The sequence below is a fragment of the Gymnoscopelus braueri genome (genome assembly GCF_963280865.1).
Source record: "Gymnoscopelus braueri genome assembly, chromosome: 11".
In the NCBI taxonomy this organism is placed as follows: Eukaryota; Metazoa; Chordata; class Actinopteri; order Myctophiformes; family Myctophidae; genus Gymnoscopelus; species Gymnoscopelus braueri.
This window is the reverse complement of record NC_137613.1, coordinates 37,889,080-37,910,342: the sequence shown is the minus strand read 5'-3', so window position 1 is coordinate 37,910,342 and position 21,263 is coordinate 37,889,080. Positions and strand designations below refer to the sequence as shown.

The 21,263-nt window shown below is 42.2% G+C and overlaps 1 protein-coding gene across 2 annotated transcripts in view; it reads right to left on the bottom strand.

Annotated features, from left to right (window-relative positions):
* Positions 1-20,389, bottom strand: part of ankrd28a (ankyrin repeat domain 28a) — a 40,537-nt gene extending 20,148 nt beyond the window's left edge. Inside the window, exons 1-4 of one of the 2 annotated variants that reach the window (XM_080442196.1) lie at positions 20,241-20,389; positions 5,894-5,977; positions 2,951-3,029; positions 698-768 (exon numbers count right to left, since the gene is read on the bottom strand). In XM_080442196.1, the coding sequence (XP_080298322.1) occupies positions 698-768; positions 2,951-3,029; positions 5,894-5,977; positions 20,241-20,273 (267 nt within the window). In that variant the 5' untranslated portion in view covers positions 20,274-20,389. Of the gene's footprint in view, positions 1-697; positions 769-2,950; positions 3,030-5,893; positions 5,978-8,168; positions 8,832-20,240 lie in introns of those variants that run through there. The other variant, XM_080442195.1, reaches the window with a different exon arrangement.
* Positions 20,390-21,263: the final 874 nt, after the last annotated feature.

Here is a 21,263-nt window from a genome sequence, read left to right as displayed (position 1 = left end):
GTCCAGGCCAGTCTATGACGTCAGTACTAGGTCATATTGATGGCATCAGGGCCCTCCATAGTATATGGGGATTTGCGGAATTATCTACATTTTTTATAGATCCGCCAATCTGACCGACTTGCCTCTCGGGTACATCACTCCCTCGGGTCGTTGGTGATACGCACATTGAGTTTCAAGCCGATCAGTCGGGCAGTTCTCGAGATACGCCACAGCTAATCCATTTTAAAATAACAGCGTTGATCCAAAGAGCTGTACACACTCAGTCAAAAACTATAGTAAAATTAAAAGTGTAAAAAATTACATCTTTTTCTTTACACTTTATATTGTACTGTAGCTATCCACAAACTGGGTAAACAAGGCAGTAACATTGGAATGGAAGGTATTCGATTTCATAGCTGTGGTATATGGTTATTGTACCATGGCTATCAACCAATCAGATTGTGTGATTTGAGCTGCACGATTTTATGAAGCCGTATAACACATTACTGTTGTACTAATCCTTGACGGGCTCCATAAACATAAAATTCCAAAATTTTAAGAGGCCATATTGAGAGGCCATATTGAGACTAGCTATAGAAATGTTTAGCTCCACATTATCATAGACCTTGTTTTAGTATTCTGTGTGTGTGTGTGTGTGTGTGTGTGTGTGTGTGTGTGTGTGTGTGTGTGTGTGTGTGTGTGTGGTTGCGTGTTTTACCTCACTGCCAGAGGCAACAGCTCGGTGGAGAGGAGTCAGCCACTTGTTATCTTTGGCATTAACTCTGGCTCCTTGGTGGGCAAAGTATGGAGAGAGACAATACACAGAGAAAAGAGATGAGTGTGTGCGCGTGTGCGTGTGTGTGTGTGTGTGTGTGTGGGGAGGGGGGTGTTGGGGGCAGACAAGACAAAGAATAGAACATTTAACTCAAATATCACATCAGTCATTGACTGGTGCAGACAAATGTCAAATGTGATGAATATTGTTTTGAAAACGGTACATAAATAAGGTTTGAACAAGGCATGACTGCCTTTTAAAAGAAAAAACATGGGAAGAGACTAGATGCCAAAGGCCATGGTTGAGTGATGAGAGGATACAAACATTAACACGAGCAGGAGAAAAGACAACACATTGAACTTAAATAGCATACAACATAATTAGAAGGATTTTCTCCATCTCTTCTGGGAGATGAGACCCCAAAGAGCCATCAGTGCCTGGGGTGGGTGGGTGGGTGGGTGTGTAAATCTCCCATGATCTTTTGTGGCACGTCTGTTGGGGGGCTAAAATAGCCCCGACATAGCACCTGTTGCTGCTCATTCATGTTACCGAGAAATGTTAAACATACTGTACACACACCACCACGTGTGTTTCATGACAGCATGGCCTTTCTGTGAAGTCAGCTGATCAGGTCAGAAGGCGGAGTTTTGTAACCCCAGGAGAAAGGTAACAGTTGCATCAGAGAACAGGCATATGCCATCTGGGGGATGGGACAGAGCTTTGGGACAGAGCCTCTGATTAAAATCTAAACTTCAGCCAGTTTATTATATATTAATTTCAAGTCACAAGAGCATAAAGTTCCATAATGTTTTTACCTGACCTAGTCAGACATTTATAACAATAGAAATGTTACCCTATACGAGGCAAATCAATTATTATCATTTTATTTTTTCTCAAAGCATTGCACGCAAGACAGTTTCCACACACAAAAAAAGGAAAAAGCTGAAAGTTTCAGGAAAAGTTTAAATAGTATTGATACTATAGAACTTTATACATTAGTGACTTCAAATTAAAATATAATAAAATGCCCATAAACTGCTATTCATTAAGAGCTCCTGCTAACTAAAGTCTAGGTGAGGGTTTGGTCTAGCCAACGCCACAGTGATAGGAAGACCATCAGACAAACCCGACCAAGTGTGTCGATGTAGTTGCGGTATCTGTGCACGCCTGCACGGTGCAACGTTTTATAACATTTCTCTCTCTCTGGCCCTCTTTCTCCGTCTTTTCTGCAGTGCACATCTCAAATGCCTTGTGTTATATACACCAGGTGGCTTTCCTCTCCGGCCTCCTCATGTTGCATTGTTATTACACCTGTCTGCTGTGATTGTATTAGGGTGAACAAGTCAGGGTAAAGACTTTTATCAAGTGTACTTGTCCATCATGTTCTCTCCACACTTTGAATGCTGCCACAAAGCCTTTTAGATTACTACAGTACTTGCTGCTATTGCTGTTATTGGCACACATGTAAATCATCCGCGGCTCATGCCATCTGTATCTATTCATCACATCTCAACCATGACGGGCTGATGTCTCAATCCTGCACAGAGCACACGCCCCTGTGTTCACTGCTGGGAATTAATTAATTTATGAATCCGCCACTGCCAGCGTTTTTATTAATCTTTCGAGACCCACAGAATTCTTTTGAAGATGTAAACATCAGATGTCTGGGGGTAAAGACGAGGGTCTGTTCTTTCATCCGGAAGAACAAAAATTGTAACCGTGCTCTTTAGTTATCAGCAGTTGAATATCGCAATCTGGGAAAATAAATCAGAGATAAATGTATTTTTATAAATCTGATCACATTAGATCGGACGGGCTGGAATTTGTTTAGATCACGTGATTTCCGGGTGTATTCCTCTCCGGGAGTCCTAGGATCAGTCACAGGTTGCGGAAGAGCGCCCTCTATCGCAATCACTGAAAACACCAAATGATGTCTATAGAAGTGAATGGCAGTGAAGCGTTGGATTTGAAATGACTTCTATAGACGTCAATGGCAGTCAATGTGTTAAGTGTTAGGCGATGATTAAAAAATGAATGGAACCCTTCCAACAAAAGTAAAAGGTACGGTATATGCATGGGTGGATAAGCTTCCAAGTAGTACAATTAGAGAGGCGGGTTTTAGGAGAGCTTCGATAGAAGGAATAAATGGACGAATAGGTGGTTTTCAACCGAGTCAGGTTGCAGTGTGTCGTTTACCTGAGAGGATGAGAAGCTCAATAATCTCTGCGTCTCCCAGGTAGGCAGCGGCGTGCAGGGGGGTCCGCTTTTCATTGTCCTGGTCATGGAGTACAAGTTGCACGCACAATTACTTAGGTTTAGACCTTATTTCATTCTCACACCCAACAACTGTACACACAGAATTGTTTTTTTTTGTTTTATTCTCTCATAAACACGCTGTACAAGCACACACACATAGGGCTGTCACGATTCCAAATTTTAGTTGACAATTAATTGTCACTCAAATAATTGCGATTGACGATTTCATTGTGTGTTTGGCATTGAACATATGAATAACAATTTTATTTCTGTTTGCCTTTTAGGCTTCGTAATCAAAAATTTACCAGGGCAGATATGACAAATTATTTAATACACAAATAAACTACCGGTATTGACATATTTAATCATTTTATACATGTAAAAATAGCAGAAATAGCTGATCTACAAGCTTACAACGCGTCACAAAGTGTCACAAAGTGACGTGTTGTAAGCTTGTAGATCTGCTATTTCTGCTTTTTTTGTGTATGAACAAATGGATGAGCATATTTCAACATGGAAACGATTATGACGATTATGCAAAAATAATAGCGATTATCTCAAATCATTGCGCTTAAACGATTATGTAATAATTATGACAGGCCTACACACACACACACACACACACACACACACAAACTAGGCATGGACATTATTTCTCTGTTCTCGCAAAGACACTGTTTACACACAAATATTCATTCACAAACATGCACAAACACACAGCGGCTGTCAGTGGCATCCATCACAGCCCCAACCACACGATCGATAGGCCCCCCACACCATATGAGGCCAGAGGAAACATGAGACCCAGAGAATCAAGGGGACACATTCCTTCCATCATCCCTTCATTTGTATCTCCCTCCTACCTTCTGTCACTGCAATTCCACTTTCCATCCTCTATCATTATGTAACCTGCTCTAGTCTCATTTTGCTGGCTGTTTGTGGTTGTATTTCTATCCTTGACTAAGGAAGTTGACTAATAATCAGAGGTACTTGTTGAATATTTAATCGACAAATCTGTACAATTGTCTTTGCCACATACAATCACGCATACACCAGACATTTCATGTTGGTGACTTTGAGAACTGAACATTCTCTAGTTGATTTCACAATGTCTACCTGCCATTGGCCTATAGACAGGTAGATTTAAAGGATCATCTAGAGTGGTTTTTCAAGAAATATTTCATTCAGCATGGGAAAAAAAAACAACCTAACCAGTACTTAATTATTCGACTATGAGGGGAGAACCCTACACATTTGGGCTTTCGTGGTTTGTGAAAATCTTTATCCATTTCAGGTGTGAAATATGGTTTTGAAGCTTTTAAATGGTGGGTGCCGTGCTTGCAGAGCACCGTTTAGTAGGTAATCACTTAACGAGTTTGTCAACAACACGACCACACGGTTTAGCTTTTCTCCCTTTGAAGACAGGACTTCTTATTAGGATTTGTGAAATGAGCTTGCGGTATAAAGACAAGGGCAGAAAAAGCGGAGAAATCTCAATGTCTCCATCTTGCATCCAACTACTTAATTTTACATTGCACCCTGGAGACCTCTCTCAAGAGTTTGGAGATGTGTAATTTGACCTATCCCTCGGAAAGAAAAATAGCGTCCGACATCGTCATTGACATTGTCGATCGACATCGATACAGGGAGCCAACATTAGAATCATATGCATTTACCTTAAATATAATTCCAGTGATTCTGACTCATTTCTCAGGTCACGTTTGCATTCCTGAGGACTCGCAGTGTCCCGACACTGGCAGTTTGTTTAATTCGTTAAACTTTCTTTTCATGATTCCGCCTGTGGAACTAACCAGGCTTGCCTCTGCCGGAACAGAAAATGGACAGAACACCCCCCCCCCCCCCTCCCATTCTCTCATTGAACTGCAGTGGAGGGCAATCAGCAGAGTGGGGCTATAAACAATGTCACGTGAGCACTAACTCATCTGTGATTGGCCCAGGCCAGTGTTGCTGACTGTGGGAAGATCAAGTGTGATGACCCCAGCATTATTATACAGAGAGAGAGAGAGAGAGTGAGGCAGAGAGAGAGATGGCTCCGTCATCTAGCCTACTTCCTCAATATTAAGCAATGAGCAGCTTTGTCAGCTGTCTAACGTAGAGTCTACAGTCTGAGTGCACTGTGCTGTACGTACCGTAATGTCCTGTTGTACTAATCCTGTGTGTCCGTGTACTTTGTCAACAGTCCCATCAAATGTCAAAAAGTGTTTATTTATCTTCGGATTGTCACGCAACCGTATTCCTCTTATGAGTATCAGACTGGGCAATAAAATACTTTATATCCGATGATTCCGATGCACTGATAAGAGACGTCAAAACATGTTAGGGATGGGTGAGGAAAGAAAATGTATAAGTTGGAATATAATGGCATTATGGGAGAAGGTTGTGTTTTTAACCCCATCATTTTAATCCTGCGCCCCTATTTTGGGCATTTCCTTATGGGTGAATGTATTTTTCTGTTCATGATGCAAAGCATTGTGAGCTTATAGATCGGTTACTTTTGCTGATCTTGCAGAGATTTTCAAACGAATTTGAAAATAGAGCTTGAGTGGTTAAACAGTAATAAACACTAGCATGTGGCTAAGCACCATCATGTATGCACTACCATGTCCATGGTTCCTGGCCATGCTTGGCAGTTATACGAGACAGAGCGATGTGGGTAGGATGCTATCGAAAGGCACTCTTACTCAGTCAATAAGTCTTTGGGAGACCAGATCAATATATAGCAGCCTGCTGGCTGATTGCTCAGCTCTTCTGTGCCGTTTAAGATACATACATAAAGTCCATGTGTGGAGAGTGTCCATGTAACTGAAAATGTCATCACTGATAAGAACTACAGAGGAGAGGAGACAGGGAGAGTGATTGTACCTGTATGTTGACATCCTCTTTCTTGAATATGAGGTTGCGGACTTCATCAGTGTCCACGTTGAAGATGGCTCTCAGCAGAGACGGCTACAGAGACAAAACAACAACAGCTGTTTAAATTGAGTGTGTGTGTGTGCGCGCGCACAGGTGTGACGTGTGTAGCATGTAACATTTCAAATCTCGAACGCCGTAATTAGACATTCCCACGCAAGTACCATAATCCAAGAATGTGACGTGGCCAGAGTGGCGCCAAATGGCTAGAGTTTATGAGAGGGACGCAGCTGTAGTGCCTTATAAATGTACACCGTACATATGTACGATAAGAATTGACCAGACAAAGGTTTTGTAGTTGTGTGTTGTTGTATTGTCTTACAAAGTTTGCATATCGCATTCAATGTTTGGCCTTGGTTCTTATCTGTTAAGAGAGTCATCTGTGTCGAGAGGTACCTGCCCCACAGCAAGTCACATTCCTGTGCATGTTTTGTAATAGTCAAATTGTCAGATTCTCACACTCCCACACTTCCTCCCCCCCCCACACACACAGTCAGCAGGTGTGAAACCAGCTGATAATGTAAGAGTAGTAAAAGACAAGTGGTACTGTATAGGGACATTCCTCAAAAAAGGTCAAGAAAGATATAAAGATCTTAATATGTTTTGAGATGGATAGGTGTAGATCAGGATAACACAAAGTGCGCTCTCTCTCTGTGTGTGTGTGTGTGTGTGTGTGTGTGTGTGTGTGTGTGTGTGTGTGTGTGTGTGTGTGTGTGTGTGTGTGTGTGTGTGTGTGTGTGTGTGTGTGTGTGTGTGTGTGTGTGTGTGTGTGTGTGTGTTAAAAATAGAGAGGCACATCAACAATTGATGTAAAATGCAAACAAATGATGCAAGCAGGGGAAATTGGTGATGACTGATAACGAGTTGCATTGGTATTTTTGTAAACATCCTTGCTCAATGAAACAGAAACCCACACCACGACATCCAGTGGTGCCACAAGCTCTCCATATATTACACACGAACACCCTCAACTCTAACAGGGAATCTATGGGATACAGAGATCATTCATTCATTCGTTTTTCCATATTCAAATGTTTCTGCTGCTGTATCTAGATTTGTCACCCCTCTTGTTTACTCTTCATAGTGATGCTATTCCTTCTTTGGTGATGTAGATATATTATTCTGCTACTGGCTGACCAAATGGGGCCTTCATTCATCTTGCAGACCTCATAGCATGTTTCCCCTCGCCCAATCATAACCACTTAAAAAAAATAAGTGGAGCAGAGGCATGTCGGTATCTGCCTAAAACCCCCTAAAGCCTATTTCATTAAAACTGCAATCCGTTATTTCATGTCCTACCCCTGGGCCTGCATGAGTGGCCAAACATCTACTGCCGGCGCATTCAAGGGGGAATTCCCTTCTTGGCCGGGGGAGACAATACACTTATGAGCTTCAGGCAGTACAACTGTACTGTACAACCGGTATAGGTGTCCTACCTGGTCTAATTCTTTTCAATGGAAGAGTAGGGAGACCACTTCCAACCACTGCAGATGTGCTAGTCATATAGTAATATCATATTCCTCCACCATACAGTGTGGTTGAAATAATGTTTCATTCTATCAAAAATAAAAGTTCCGGACTGCTGCTTTAATTACCAATGGAGGTACGGCAGAGAGCAGAGGAGGTTAGACATGAACCAACAGCTCTAATCCTGTCATCAGAGCTGCCCCATCTTCTCTCTAATACTGCCCCCGCCCCCGTGCCTTGGTGTGCACTTCAAAGAGAACCATTCCCCCCCCCCCCATAGGAGGGGGGGGAATTGAAAAGCCTCATCATATTTCTGTGGCAGGGAATTGCGTCCGCACACCTCACACAATACGTTATTGTTATTAGGACAATACGAGAGGCCTTGCCGGGGACCTCTTCTATACAAAGAGGCTGTCATCTCATATGATGAGGCTATAGTGGTGATTATGTTGGTGCTATATTCAGTGGGTCACAGGTCATCCCTTCATTGTATTTTGGTGAACAGACTAGCTAACGGACCAACAGAGTAGCTATGTCCTTCATGGCGCTGTAATGTCCCCGTATAGGCATGCTTTAGAAAGGCTGCTATGTTCTGTCCAGTCTTCTAACCAGGTCCGAAAGGTACCAAGACAGTATTCAAACATGTTACCGGCACACTGACTCGATAAACCCAAACGGACTGTGACAGAGATGTCTTCAGCCATCTCTAATCCAGATCGGCAGAGAACCTATACGGGACCAGGGGCCCTCTCTCTCTCACCTTGTCTTCCTGAGGGCCGGCCCTGCGAGAGGCGTGGGGGGATCTGTGGTCCGGAGAGGAGGATTTGGGGCGAGGTGGTGGGGGTGCTGAGGAGGGCTCATCCTCCTCCACCTCCTCCAGCACCACGATACACACACGGCTCGCCCGCTCTGACCGCATCAGGGTAGAAACAATGCGCGCACACCGAACTGATCGCTCTCCTCCCCGCACACACGCACATGCATACGCACACTCATACAAACACACTGTACCCCCCCCCTCCTCACATATGTGCGCAATTCAGGAGCGCCGTAACGGGCAATAAAACCTCCAAATACATTCCGTTCGTCAGAAAAGCATTCTTGCTCGTCAAGGTAAAAATCCCAGTGGGAGAGCCGTGTTCCGTCCTCTGTCGTCCGGCGTTGCTGTGGTTACATGTCAACCGCTCTCTTCTCTCCTCTGAAAGCACACGCGCTCTGTGTGGACAGCGGCAGCAGGGAATTCCTTTGCGTAATGGTGGCAGCAAGCGGCATGCGGCAGAATGAGCGCGGCTGCCTAGCAGCAAACAGGAAGCTTCATATCCTCGCTGCCTGCGCTGCAGCTAAGCACACGCGCACACAGACACGCGCACGGACATGATCAGATGCTCACATATGCACACGCACATACAGAGAGACACAGAGGCTGATTAACGTTCACAAAGCTGGGGGCTGTGTGTGCGTGTGTGTGTGCATGTTCTTTTCAGCTAGGCTGCTGAAACCAGCTCTTTCAGAGCGAGAGAGAGAGAGAGGACAGACGGGGGAGGGAGGGAGATAGGAGGAGGGGCAGTGAGAGAGAGGGAGGGAGAGACAGCAAAGGAGGGGAAAGGAATAGAGCGAAAGATTAACTGCAGGCAGCCAGGTACCAGTAGTGTGTCTCTGCAACACACACATCAGGCCTCCCCAATTAGTCAGGGGATATTAGCAGAAAGATTTCCAATCTTGGAATAAATTCCTTACCAAAAAAAATCTTCACCAATGTGTTTGTAAAGGTGTCTAGTAGTAACACATCTCACAAAGACTGAAATTCAGTTTCCCTAGGAGAAGTTTTGACAGCTGCTGAAAGTTGGGGTACCCACCATTTCCCTGCATTTCCATGCAGGGCAAAAAAAATCTAATTTTAATTCTGTTTTAAGTAGCATGTGAGGGGTCAAAACAGCCCAATCTCAATGGGCTTTTTACACAAAAAGTATACCTGGACAAGGATGGCTATGGCCGTTTTTAGCCCAAGGAGTGGTTTTGGTGCAAAACAAATGCTTGCAATGGATTCAGAATCATAAAAACACCCTAGTTTGACCCCTCACATGCTACTTAAAACAGAATTAAAATTAGATTTTTTTCTGCATGGAAAATGCAGGGAAATGGTGGGTACCCCAACTTTCAGCAGCTGTCAAAAATTCTCCTAGGGAAACTGAATTTCAGTCTTTGTGAGATGTGTTACTAGACACCTTTACAAACACATTGGTGAAGATTTTTTTTGGTAAGGAATTTATTCCAAGATTGGAAATCTTTCTGCTAATATCCCCTGACTAAATATATAGATGAATGGCGGGGGGTACAAGACAGGAGTGTGAAGAGAGAAAAAATAGTTTGGAAAAGTTAAGAGGTGAATAGATCCCACAAAGCTGAGTGTAGGGCTGCATGTTACGTTATACCAAGTTATAATAACATTTGCACAACATAGCATGGCATCGGATCAAGCACACCTTGGTCACAATGGACCAACAATGGCCAGGCCAAGCATCAGATCTTTAAAAAGCCATTACATACAAAGAGTTGCACAACCCAAGCTGTGCTGTGCTGTGCTGTGCTACTCTAGTTTGTTGTGATGCCATTGCCAATTGAGCCAAATTAGTGTCTGAGAACTCACAAAGTTACTGCTGAAGTAGAAGAGGCTTTCATTATTCCCAAAATTTAACAAGAAAAACAGAAATGAATGCCAGATCTGAGTGTGTTCACACACGCGCGTGTGTGTGTGTGTTAGTGCGTGCGTGCATGCATGCGTGTGTGTGTCAGTACTCAGTATCCCCTTTGGTTTTTTGGTGGTGTAGCTTCAAAATGTCCTCATCGCCCGCCTCATTATGAAACTAGAACACACTGCCTTTGTTGGAGAATGCAAGGCTAGCTAACAAGAGCAGTGAGTGTGTGTGTGTGTGTGTGTGTGTGTGTGTGTGTGTGTGTGTGTGTGTGTGTGTGTGTGTGTGTGTGTGTGTGTGTGTGTGTGTGTGTGTGTGTGTGTGTGTGTGTGTCAGTCTCCTTTCATATTCAAGACAGCCCCTAAAAGAAGCAATCTGGCCAAGCCAAGCCGCATAACCCCATTAACCCAGAGAAAGTACTGAATTGAGACTTTAATGAGCCCACCGTTTATAAATTATATATACAGCCCACGGTTTTCCTGCCCTTTTCAGCGACTGACTTTCCAATGTAGACTTTGCTCAAAAGGTAAAGAACATGTGTTTGTTTGTTTGTAGATACAATTTTGCAAACAGCACCTTGTGAAATAGTTCCAATTCCCTAGAATTCTTTTGAAGCTATGCAACAACTGAGAGCCACACTAAATCAATGCCTCATTTATCATCAACTTTATTACTAGCCTACTCGGGAAGAATGCAAGTTGGGAATGATGCAAGTTGGAAATGCATGCACCACCCAGTTATGCAATACCCATTGTACCAATTGTCAGGATACCCGTTGTATCCGTCTGGCTGTGCCCCTTTTATGGGCATATATGAAGTCCAGGCCTGTCTATGACGTCAGTACTACGACGTCATATTGGTGAAATCTGGGTACTCCATAATATGGGAATTTGCGGTTTTATCTATATTTTTGGTGATCTGCTGATCCGACCAACTTCCCACTCGGTGCATCACTGCCTCGAGAAATTCTCAGCGATATGCGAGCCAAGATTGAAGTTGCCCATTTATGGGCATATCGGTCAGACCAGCGGTTCTGGAGAGCGAGATCTCCATATGCCTATATGGGAATATCAGTTGGATCGGCGGTTCTGGACAACGGCCGATCCGACCGACTTGACACTTGCACTCCCACGGGTCCTCGGTGACGCGCAAGGCAATTTTGCAGTCAAGCGGTTCTCGACATACGTCTGTATGTCTACTACAGACAGACACACACAGATATTTTGCACATTTATAATAGGATGTAGAAACAGTACGGTTTCACATTAACTAGAAAATAATCAAAAATCATGATGTTGTGTTTTGTGCAAAATCATTAGTCTAAACACGAATCAACTAATTTGAACACTTTACTTGGTCAGATGTTGGACCTTGACCTGGTCTCGTCACATTACACAAAGCTTGATATAATCAGAACGCTGTACAACCAATTTCCCCATTCAACAAGGTTCACAGCAATACAATAAAATTACAGAGGCCATTAAGACCATTTGGCTAAAGACACAGTATGGTACCGATAAGCACAATGAGCAACAAAGCTATAATAAAAATCACTAGCATCATCATTAGCTTTGTCCGTTTGGCTGATGTGTTTCAGTCAGGACTTTTAAGCTGTAGGCCATGGAACAGAGTTGTTGGCGGGGTGGGGGACCGGCTCACTGAGACAGCTTGACTAACCAAAAAAACGTATTCAGCCTCTGCCGTTATCCTCTGTTGGTTAAACATTTAGCAACACAATTAATCATAAATTGATACACATTTATTTAAGAATTAAGACAACATGTATTGTCTATATTGTGGACAGCACCCATTGAAGCTCCAGGTCATGCTGTGCACTTTAATCAGTTGGTGTCTTTGTATGTGCTTGTCTGGAACCAGTTTGGCATTCACAGCAGCACAGTAAAACATTGGACAAACATGCGATATGCTGACCTTAGAAAGTAATGATTTTGTCAGAGTGACCTGACTCCCTGTTCCAGTCAGGAATGGGAAGATGTACTGTACCATGGACAGCTATGCCAACAAACCAGTGACCGAACAGAGCTAAATGCTAACCATTTAAGATTCAAGCTGGGCACATTTGAATTGACCTGAACCACACCCGATCATGTTGGATCCTGTGGGTCTACTAGGGCACTGGCAGTGGTTCTCAACCAGTGGTCCGGGGACCACCAGTGGTCCTTGAGGGGGTTCCAGGGGGTCCCCAGCCAAATTAATAGTTAGTAACCAAATTGACCCTTATGTGTCTGTAACTCTGAGAGTGTACAAATGGAACCAAATGGACCCGTTAGGGTCCATTTGTACACTCTCAAGAGTTAAATGAACACTAATGATGCAGTGTAGATTGGGACCCCCCAAGAAATCAAAATGGTTGAGTCCCTGGCATATCTTTTCAAATGGGGGTCCGTGGGCTAATAAGTGTCAATTTGGGGGTCCTTGACGCGAAAAAGGTTGAAAACCACTGTACTAGGGAATCGAGAGTGAAGACCGCTACAACATTTGAAATTGAAATGTGTGATAAGAGACTGAAATCCTGAAACATCTACTGTATATTCAGTATGTGTGCGCGCACGCGTGATTTTTACATGAGACAAGCTGGGCTTAAAATACCAGTGTTGGTGGCGCTGAGCTGGCGTTTCTACAGCAGTGAGAAAAACATAAATGCAGCCTAGTGCACCATGTTTCATCAATACAATGAGGTGCACATTTCTCTCACTGCCTTGAACACAGACACATGCACACACAAACCTGACTCCAGCACTGACCCTAAATCCATGTGGACAGCATATAATGACAGAGTATGCCGGGTTGCGCAGACCTTTGGTCTGACCTCATGAACAGGAAGCACTGTGTGTAATATAATCCCTATATGTGCGTATAGTCACACACTTGCACATGTGCTAAAACCGACCACTCTCACTACCCTATCAAGCCGACCCAAACGTCTAATCCTCGTCTCTTCTCCGCCATCTCCCATATAACCTTTTGGTTTGGGATTACCAGCCAACGTGGCTGGTCGGTTTACAAAAACTGACAGCCAGGCAGACATGAATAAACACACAAGAAAGACATAAACCTACCAAATCAATTATATAAAAAATCTTAATGAACTACAGGTTCCTACTCCACTACTACAACATGAAATATGTTTTCAATTCCAAATGCATATCACAAACCCCCTCTGCCATCCTGACTAAGGTCCAGCCCAATTACACTGAATACACAGAACATGTAATTATAAGCATTCAATCAAACTTAACAATCAATTATGTTGCATTTCTCTATATGGCACTCTAAACATAACACCCATTAAGACCTGGAATGCATCTGTGTCATTTTAGATTTCTTTGGCTATTCAAAAATAGCAGATATACAATACAAGCTCATAGCGCGGCACCGAGTGCCGCGCTATGAGCTTGTAGATCTGCTATTTTTGAAAAATCTTGAATTCTTATTTTTTATATTTTTTTCCAAAAACTGTTTAATACATTTTTTAAAGGATCTACACCATGAATTTAAAAAATATATTTGATATTTAATATCATATGGTGTATGTCCCTCAAACCTTTTTCAAAAGGTTTGAGCCTAAATCATCACTCAGATATACTCATCCCAAGTCAATTGTCTCTGGCTTATACAGCACTTTCAGCTGCAATACCAAAACGTCCTCTTGGGCAGGGGGGGGCTACTGAGCAATTCTGTCTGGCCAGCATCAATGCAATGGCAATGCAAGTGATGTCACTTGCATTGCCATTCTGAAATGGCCTGTTCAGACACGCCCATTCTGAAAATCTCTGAAATGAGAATGAATATTTTTTGGGGTACAAGAGACACTGGGGAGGCCAAAAAATACTAAAAACCCCAAAAAAAATGAAATTCATGGTGTAGACCCTTTAAGAATCGCCTCAGGTCTTAATGGGTTAATATTGCGCTTGCTCTTAAATGTCCATCTATTACACTTGCCCATCATGATTCACCAAACACCAAACATTTGGTTGCATTTCCACGGGAAACACAAAACTAAAATGTTCCAACAATAAAATCTGTGCGAATTACGCTGCGCAAAAATCTAAAGTGTGCCAATATGCTGTGCAAATAATCAGGTTACAATATACTGTGGTAACAGAGGACCTCTCTGTTACAGCCACTCTACAGGTGAGGTCGATCCAGGTCACCTGGATTTACCCTTTTGACCGGTCCTGTAAGCACAACACGTATCGCATGCTACTAATCGACACACAACGGCTGCACCCCTTTAAAAAAAGTAGCGCTTTAGCTAGAATCACAAATAAAACAGACAACAGAATGAACATTTAAAAATTCAGCAAGTTGGCTCGTAATATTGTTTTTTACAGGCCAGAGTGGCTGGTTAGTCTCCATAATCTACCAGCCAAGAGAATATCTACACGCCATTGGCGGCTGGAGTGTGTTCATTTTGTATAGATTGTTTCTAACAAGCACAAGCTCTCTGTCAAGCTCTCACAGCATAACTGTTTAGATTCCAACCAGTCAGGATTCCAACCTGCCCACACACTCAACACCGCACATGTGGCACCGCCTCCCACTCTTTGATCCTCATCCTTCTTTTTTTTTTATCCTGAGCGTGTACAAATTAGACGGGTCCATTTGGTCACATTTGTACACTCTCATGCTGAATTCACACCAAAATTGGAATTCCACTTCCGTGTGCTTGAGAAAGAGGCATGTCAAAGTACTTCAAAAACGTAAATGACGTCCACAATCACAACACCAGAGGCAGCTCCACTGATCACGTCCAACCCAGATTTAGCACAAACAAGGGGGTTAAATTTGTTCTCCTGCTATGCCACAAAAATGTGGAATGCCCTACCAAAAGCAGTGAAGGAGTGTAAAACCCTATTCTTCTTCAAAACTGCCCTAAAAGAGTACCTACTGTACAGGTGGCTGCAATTCGAAACTGGCCCCTGTAAAAGTCAAAACCTAATTTCTGTCATTATTTTAATGCACTAGTGGACGCATGCGTTCGGCGACAGCGTTGCGTTGAAAATTTTAACCAGAGTGAATTTTCAGGTTGGATGCAGCCATCGAATGCAACGCAGGCAGTGGAGCACCTTTCATTGATTACAAAGGGAACGTTCCCGGCCGGGGACGCTAACGCAACACAGCGCTCGATGGCTTTGGTGGAGCTCAGCCGCAAGGCATGCCAACCATAACAAACATAATGGTAAACATCCAATGACAATCAAATTGACCTGGATGTATCATATTTGACTGGATGACCTAATTACATATTACATATCTATTTTATGTTGACTACTAGTGTACTGTGTTTTGTCCTTGTTTCTTGCTTGCTATGCTTTTTATCTGTTGCTGTGAAACCAGTGTCAATAGTTTATAATTCTTTGCCTTTTATTTGATATATAAAAAAAATATAAAAAAAAGTGTTCTCGTCGTTATGATGGCATCCAACAAAGGAAGGCAAGGGTGCGAGTATCAGACAAACAAGACAAGAAAAATAAAGGATTTGGCACCATATTATGTTTTGGTTTTGCCATTTCATAACGCTCATGTTTTTGTCCAATGAGGGAGAGGGAGGTATACAGGCATGTTTAAGTAACGTGCAGCACTCATGTGTCCTTACCACACTCTGACGGAGGGAGGGAGAGACAGACAGACAGACAGACAGACAGACAGACAGACAGACAGACAGACAGACAGACAGACAGACAGACAAAGAGCGGGAGAGAGAGAGAGAGAGAGAGAGTCATACAGTACACACAGAGAGCTGTTTACAGGTTTGGCTTTCAGAAACCAGCTTGGACACTGCTGATGTGTGCGCAATGGATGCATCTGACATTCCCCTGACACACCCACCCACTCACTCAGCATTTCAGTGCACTCTGCCCGTCTGCTTGGCTGATCTTGTGCGTTCTTGTCCAGTTACATGTGGATGGGTGTGCAATCCTTTTCTGTGTAAAGTATATGTGTAGGCGTGTGCGTGTGTGTGTGTGTGTACTGTAAGTAAAAGTATGCATGTGTGTTTGTCTCTGTCAGATGCTTCCCACTTGCTCTCTCTCCACTTAAATGCAACAGCCAGGTATTCCACAAACTAAGCTACAGCGCGCCCTCTAGAGGCCAGATGGAGGTATCTGTCCCACTGGCGGCAACTGCCAAGAGAGAAATGCTGTCCCATCAACCCTGCCCTCTCTGGCTCACTCAGCCTGCATCAGTGTCCGGCTATTTTGGTCTCTTTGTCTGCTTCTCTGTCAGCAAGCAATAGAGAGAACAATAGAGAATGGAGAGGGGGATCTAATCTCAAACACGCTTCCGCTGCCTGGCGGCCGCCCGGAAGAGTGGTCAGGGCAGGACAGGACAGGACAGCCTTGCACCATCACTGACCCAGTTTTGGCTGAACTCTATACAGCCTCAAGACAGTGTCTCCCTATCCACATTTAGACCGAGTGTAACTGAAGGAGGTCTAAAGCGGCTTTCATTGACAATGCCTCACTGTTCCCGTTTGTCTTCTTCTCTCACTGTCTCGTCAGTTCAATTTACAATTACAATTCAGGCATTTAGCAGACGCTCTTATCCAGAGCAACTTACTGTACGTGTGAGATCGGAATAAGCCGAGTAAGAACACTAGTCAACAAACAAGGTAGATAGTCACTTAAAGGTAGGGTAAGTGATTTTCTTTGGTTAAAATAAGTGTTAAATAGCTCTATATTCTGATAGTACTCATCGCTATAGAGTGTTTGTTCAGTATTAGGAGTCTCCTTGTCTCTCCACCTCTTTATTAAACAGAAAATGTATTTTCGTTTCAGTTTCAGTTTAATTTCTAATTTTATCCAACCAGGACAGAGAACTCAATCAGGATACAGATTAAACAAGTGAAATTGGAAGTGATGACACTAAGAAATGAGCAGACAAAATTGGAACACTATACAAATTAAGCTTAAAAATGGGTACTTTCTCCTGATTGGCTGAGATTTTGACACCTACCGAAACATTTATTTTCTGTTTATTAAAGAGCTGGAGAGACAGGGAGACATCTGTTACTGAACACTCTATAGCAATGATTACCATCAGAATAAAGTATTTTAACCTTTTAACAAAATACTTTTTGTTTTAACCCAAAAATATCACTTACCCTACCTTTAAGTAGGCTACTAGAGCAGAGACAACAATGTGTAGTGCCGAAAAGAAGCTGCATATAGGATGCCAGGTAAACAATGAACCTTGCATCTGTCCAAACAACATATCGAAATAACATTGTTACAGAACAGTTGTGGTTGAGAAAAAACACATTTAAAGGAATAGTTCACCCAAATAATGACTTATTTTTCTATCAATTACACACCCCATGAAACCTTGAATTGATGTTTTTGTCGCATTCCTAAGCCAAATATTTAATGACCGGCGGAGTGACTCAATTGAGTCTCCTACTGACCGGTCATCGAATTATTGGCTTAGGAATGCGACAAAAACAAAACAATCTCTACTCCTGAACTACTCCTTTAAGTAACAAAAACATGAGAACAAGTGACCAAGATATATCTGCACAAGATATATCTAGTGAACTGCATCGTAAACTAGCATTTGTTTAGTCTTTATGGACTAAACATTTATATTGGTAATGTCTCAAGAATGTCATATCTTTAATATGCAACATCCTTAGCTGGACTATTGAACAATGTACTTTTATGTCAAACCAGCTACAGACCACAGTGAGAAGCAGCAAGACTAAAATGTTAAAGTGTTTAAAGTAGAGTCCGAACAATGAAAGATTTTTGGGTCCGATCCCAATTTGGAAGAGAGAGAGAGAGAGAGAGAGAAAGATATTTTGTTTTTACTTAAATCAAACTATTTTCAATCTTTCCATTTGTATTCCATAGAGACATGACTAGTGAGCCAAGATTAAAGTCAAAGGAACAAGAACAAAACAGTGAAAACATTTAAATATTGTGATGCAATATTGACATTTTCTAGATTAAATATATAATAGTAGTATATTGCCCAAGAACTATGAGATGCTAAATATCTTTTGTAAGTGCTGAATGTCAATGCGTGCAAGTGAGCCACAGTCCAGTCTACTCAAATGTCACACTGACAACAAGGCGTTGCTATGTCATTAAATCAACAGGGCTGCAACCTGCTACTTAGGTACTGATGCCTGTCAGAGCTCACTTTGTGTCACTACTACTGTATTTGTGAATGTACTGTCACTATTATTTATAACAGTTGACAATTCAGTGCATTACAGGCAGCAGTGCATTGAAGAGGTGTGTGTGTGTGTGTGTGTGTGTGTGTGTGTGTGTGTGTGTGTCTGTGTGTCTGTGTGTCTGTGTGTCTGTGTGTCTGTGTGTGTGTGTGTACATAGGAAATCAGGCCTTTGACATTAGGGCTAGATTCTCTAACAGAGAGGCGGTGGAATTCTATGGTTTTTCTACATTTATTACCTGTAAAAAGCATCGTAATTCAAACAGTTATGCAATTATGTTTTCTAACACATTTGAAGTTTGTGTGTTTGATTTGCTGTTTATTTTCCTTTATTATTGGCTCAGCCAGGGAGCTTGCCAACACGTAATTCCAGACAGGCTTGGTTCACTTCAGCAACAGGTGACTGTCCAAATCTCCTACTCAGAAAATGTTTGGCATGCGAAAGTTGCTGGCAGCCAGTCATAAGGACAACTTGAGCCAGCACTGTTACACAAGGCTAAATCACATTTTAGTTGCCCCAAAAAGTTTAACTCGTTTGAATTCATTAAAGTTCAAAGGGGACTATTGCAGACAGTACGTATGGCTTTCTATTTGCACAATAGTTCAAATTACTTAAGACATATAACTACCTACACCAAGCAAGTAAGTTGACATTTGGACTGCAGAGTAGGCTACAGTACTGTATACTGTGTATACTGTGGCAAGCCATATGGTATCACCACATACAAAATAAACACCACAAACAACATAACAAACCAGTTTACAAGATCCATTAATGTAGGTTAACTAGCAGTGGTAACGTTAACCACACTAACTTAGCCAACAAGTACAAGTATCAATTCTGCAATGCAGAAATACTCTGTTACAAGTAGGAGTCTGTATAATAGTAGTAGTAGTAGTAGTAGTAGTAGTAGTTAGTAAAAGTAAAAGGAGAAAAGAGTAAAATATAGGGCTGAACTCAAAGTGGTCAAAAAAGTCTACAAAGTAACTCGCAACTAAAAGTCTTCATAGAATTAGTAAAAGTACAATATTAGCCTCTGAGATGTACTAGAGTAGAAGTAAAAGTAGAGAAAACTGTAAATACTGAACAAAGTCAAACATACCTCAAATTTGTACTTATAAGTACAGTACTTGAGTACATGTACTTAGTTACTTTACACCACTGCACACACAACACATACGGTGGTAGAAGAAGAAGGTTTTTTACGTGTCTGTCACTCTCTGACGTTAAACAGCATCCCATACAGTTCTTCATGTTCAAAACAACTCGTTAAGACATGATGAACTCTGAATGAAAACAGTTACTTTGTAAACAGACATGGACTCACTCTCCATCCATTGGTTCTCAAAGTGGGGTCCGCGGGGACCCCCAGGGGCCCGGGGGGGGGGGGGTACTAGGGGGGTTTAAGATTGGGGGGGGGGGTCCGCAGCCAAATACATATCATTTTTGGGGGTCCTTGACATGAAAACGTTTGAGAACCACTGCTCTAACTCTACAGAATACAACTGTTACTGAGTGGTCCTCCAGCAAAAAAATTAATAATATAGCGTCACAATCATTTTAACCATATTTTATACTTCAAAAATAACAGATCTACAAGCTCATAGCGCGGCACCGAGTGCTGCACTATGAGCTTGTAGATCTGCTATTTTTGAAAAATCCCTGGCACAAAATATTTGTTTAAGAAGGGGGGGGTCCGCAGCCAAAAACATATCATTTAGGGGGATTCTTGACATGAAAAAGTTTGTCTCTACAGAATGCAAACTGTTACTGAGCAACAGCGTGGTGCTCCCTAATAGACACTCTGCTACTGTGTAGCAATAAGCTGCACACTGGTTAGCTAGTCGGCTCAGCTAACAGTGAGACACACACACACACACACACACTGTCACTGATCACTGAACTACACGTTAACTATGAGTGTGATCGCTCCAGTATTTACCTGGTCCTTGATCTTCAGAACCATCGTATTCATTGATTCATTCCCCCCGAGGCGAACAACACGATCTGATCCGTGTGTTGAGCTCCTATTGCCGGGGGTGCAGTCCTCCTCAGAAAGAGTCCTGAGCTGAGCTCACAGTGGAGCTGTGGGTCTGCTGCTTTCCTTCCTGAGATGGTCATACATGGGAGATCGGGACCAGTGGTGGAAAGTAACTAAGTATATTTACTTCAGTACTGTACTTAAGTATTTTTGGGGGGTATTTCTTTGAACTTTACTGGAGTATTTCCAATTTTCAGTACTTTTACTTTATACTCCACTACATCTCAGAGGCAAATATTGCACTTTTTACTCTTAAAACTTTTGTTACTAGTTACTTTGTAGATTTTGATTATTATTGCAAAACATACAATAACCACTTCAGCCCTATATACATTTCGGCCATTTGAAAATAGCAGATCTGCTATAAGATTTTTTTATACCTTGTATATTTGAAAACTTGTGAAATGGGACATTCTGCATAATGAGTATTTTCTACTTTTGGTACTTTAAGTACATTTTTATACCAATACTTTGGTACTTGTACCCAAGTAAATTGTGAATTCCTGACTCTACGTTGCAGTATTGATACTTTTACTTAAGTGTTGAACAGTTTTCAGCAGAAATCTCTGCTACAGTCCCTCTGAATTCAAGGGGAGGGGAGGGGGGGGGGTTCATTATGGGGATATTAGGATCATAAGAATAATGTATGCATTTATTTTTACATTGTACTGTATGTTGTTAATGCTGTTTTGTGAATGTGGAATTTCTAATGGTTTATGTTGCAACAACAGATTGACTAAAGCGTTGTGGCAGTTTTCCCAATCGACTCATTAAGGAGGGATAAAACATTAGTATAGATGATTATACATTAGATTATTACATCACATAAAGTCTTATATTTTATGATCTCTGATATTTGAGATGCACTTGAGAGTGTGCAAATTGCTAGAGTCTGGAATGACATCAAGTGGCAAATGTCATGAT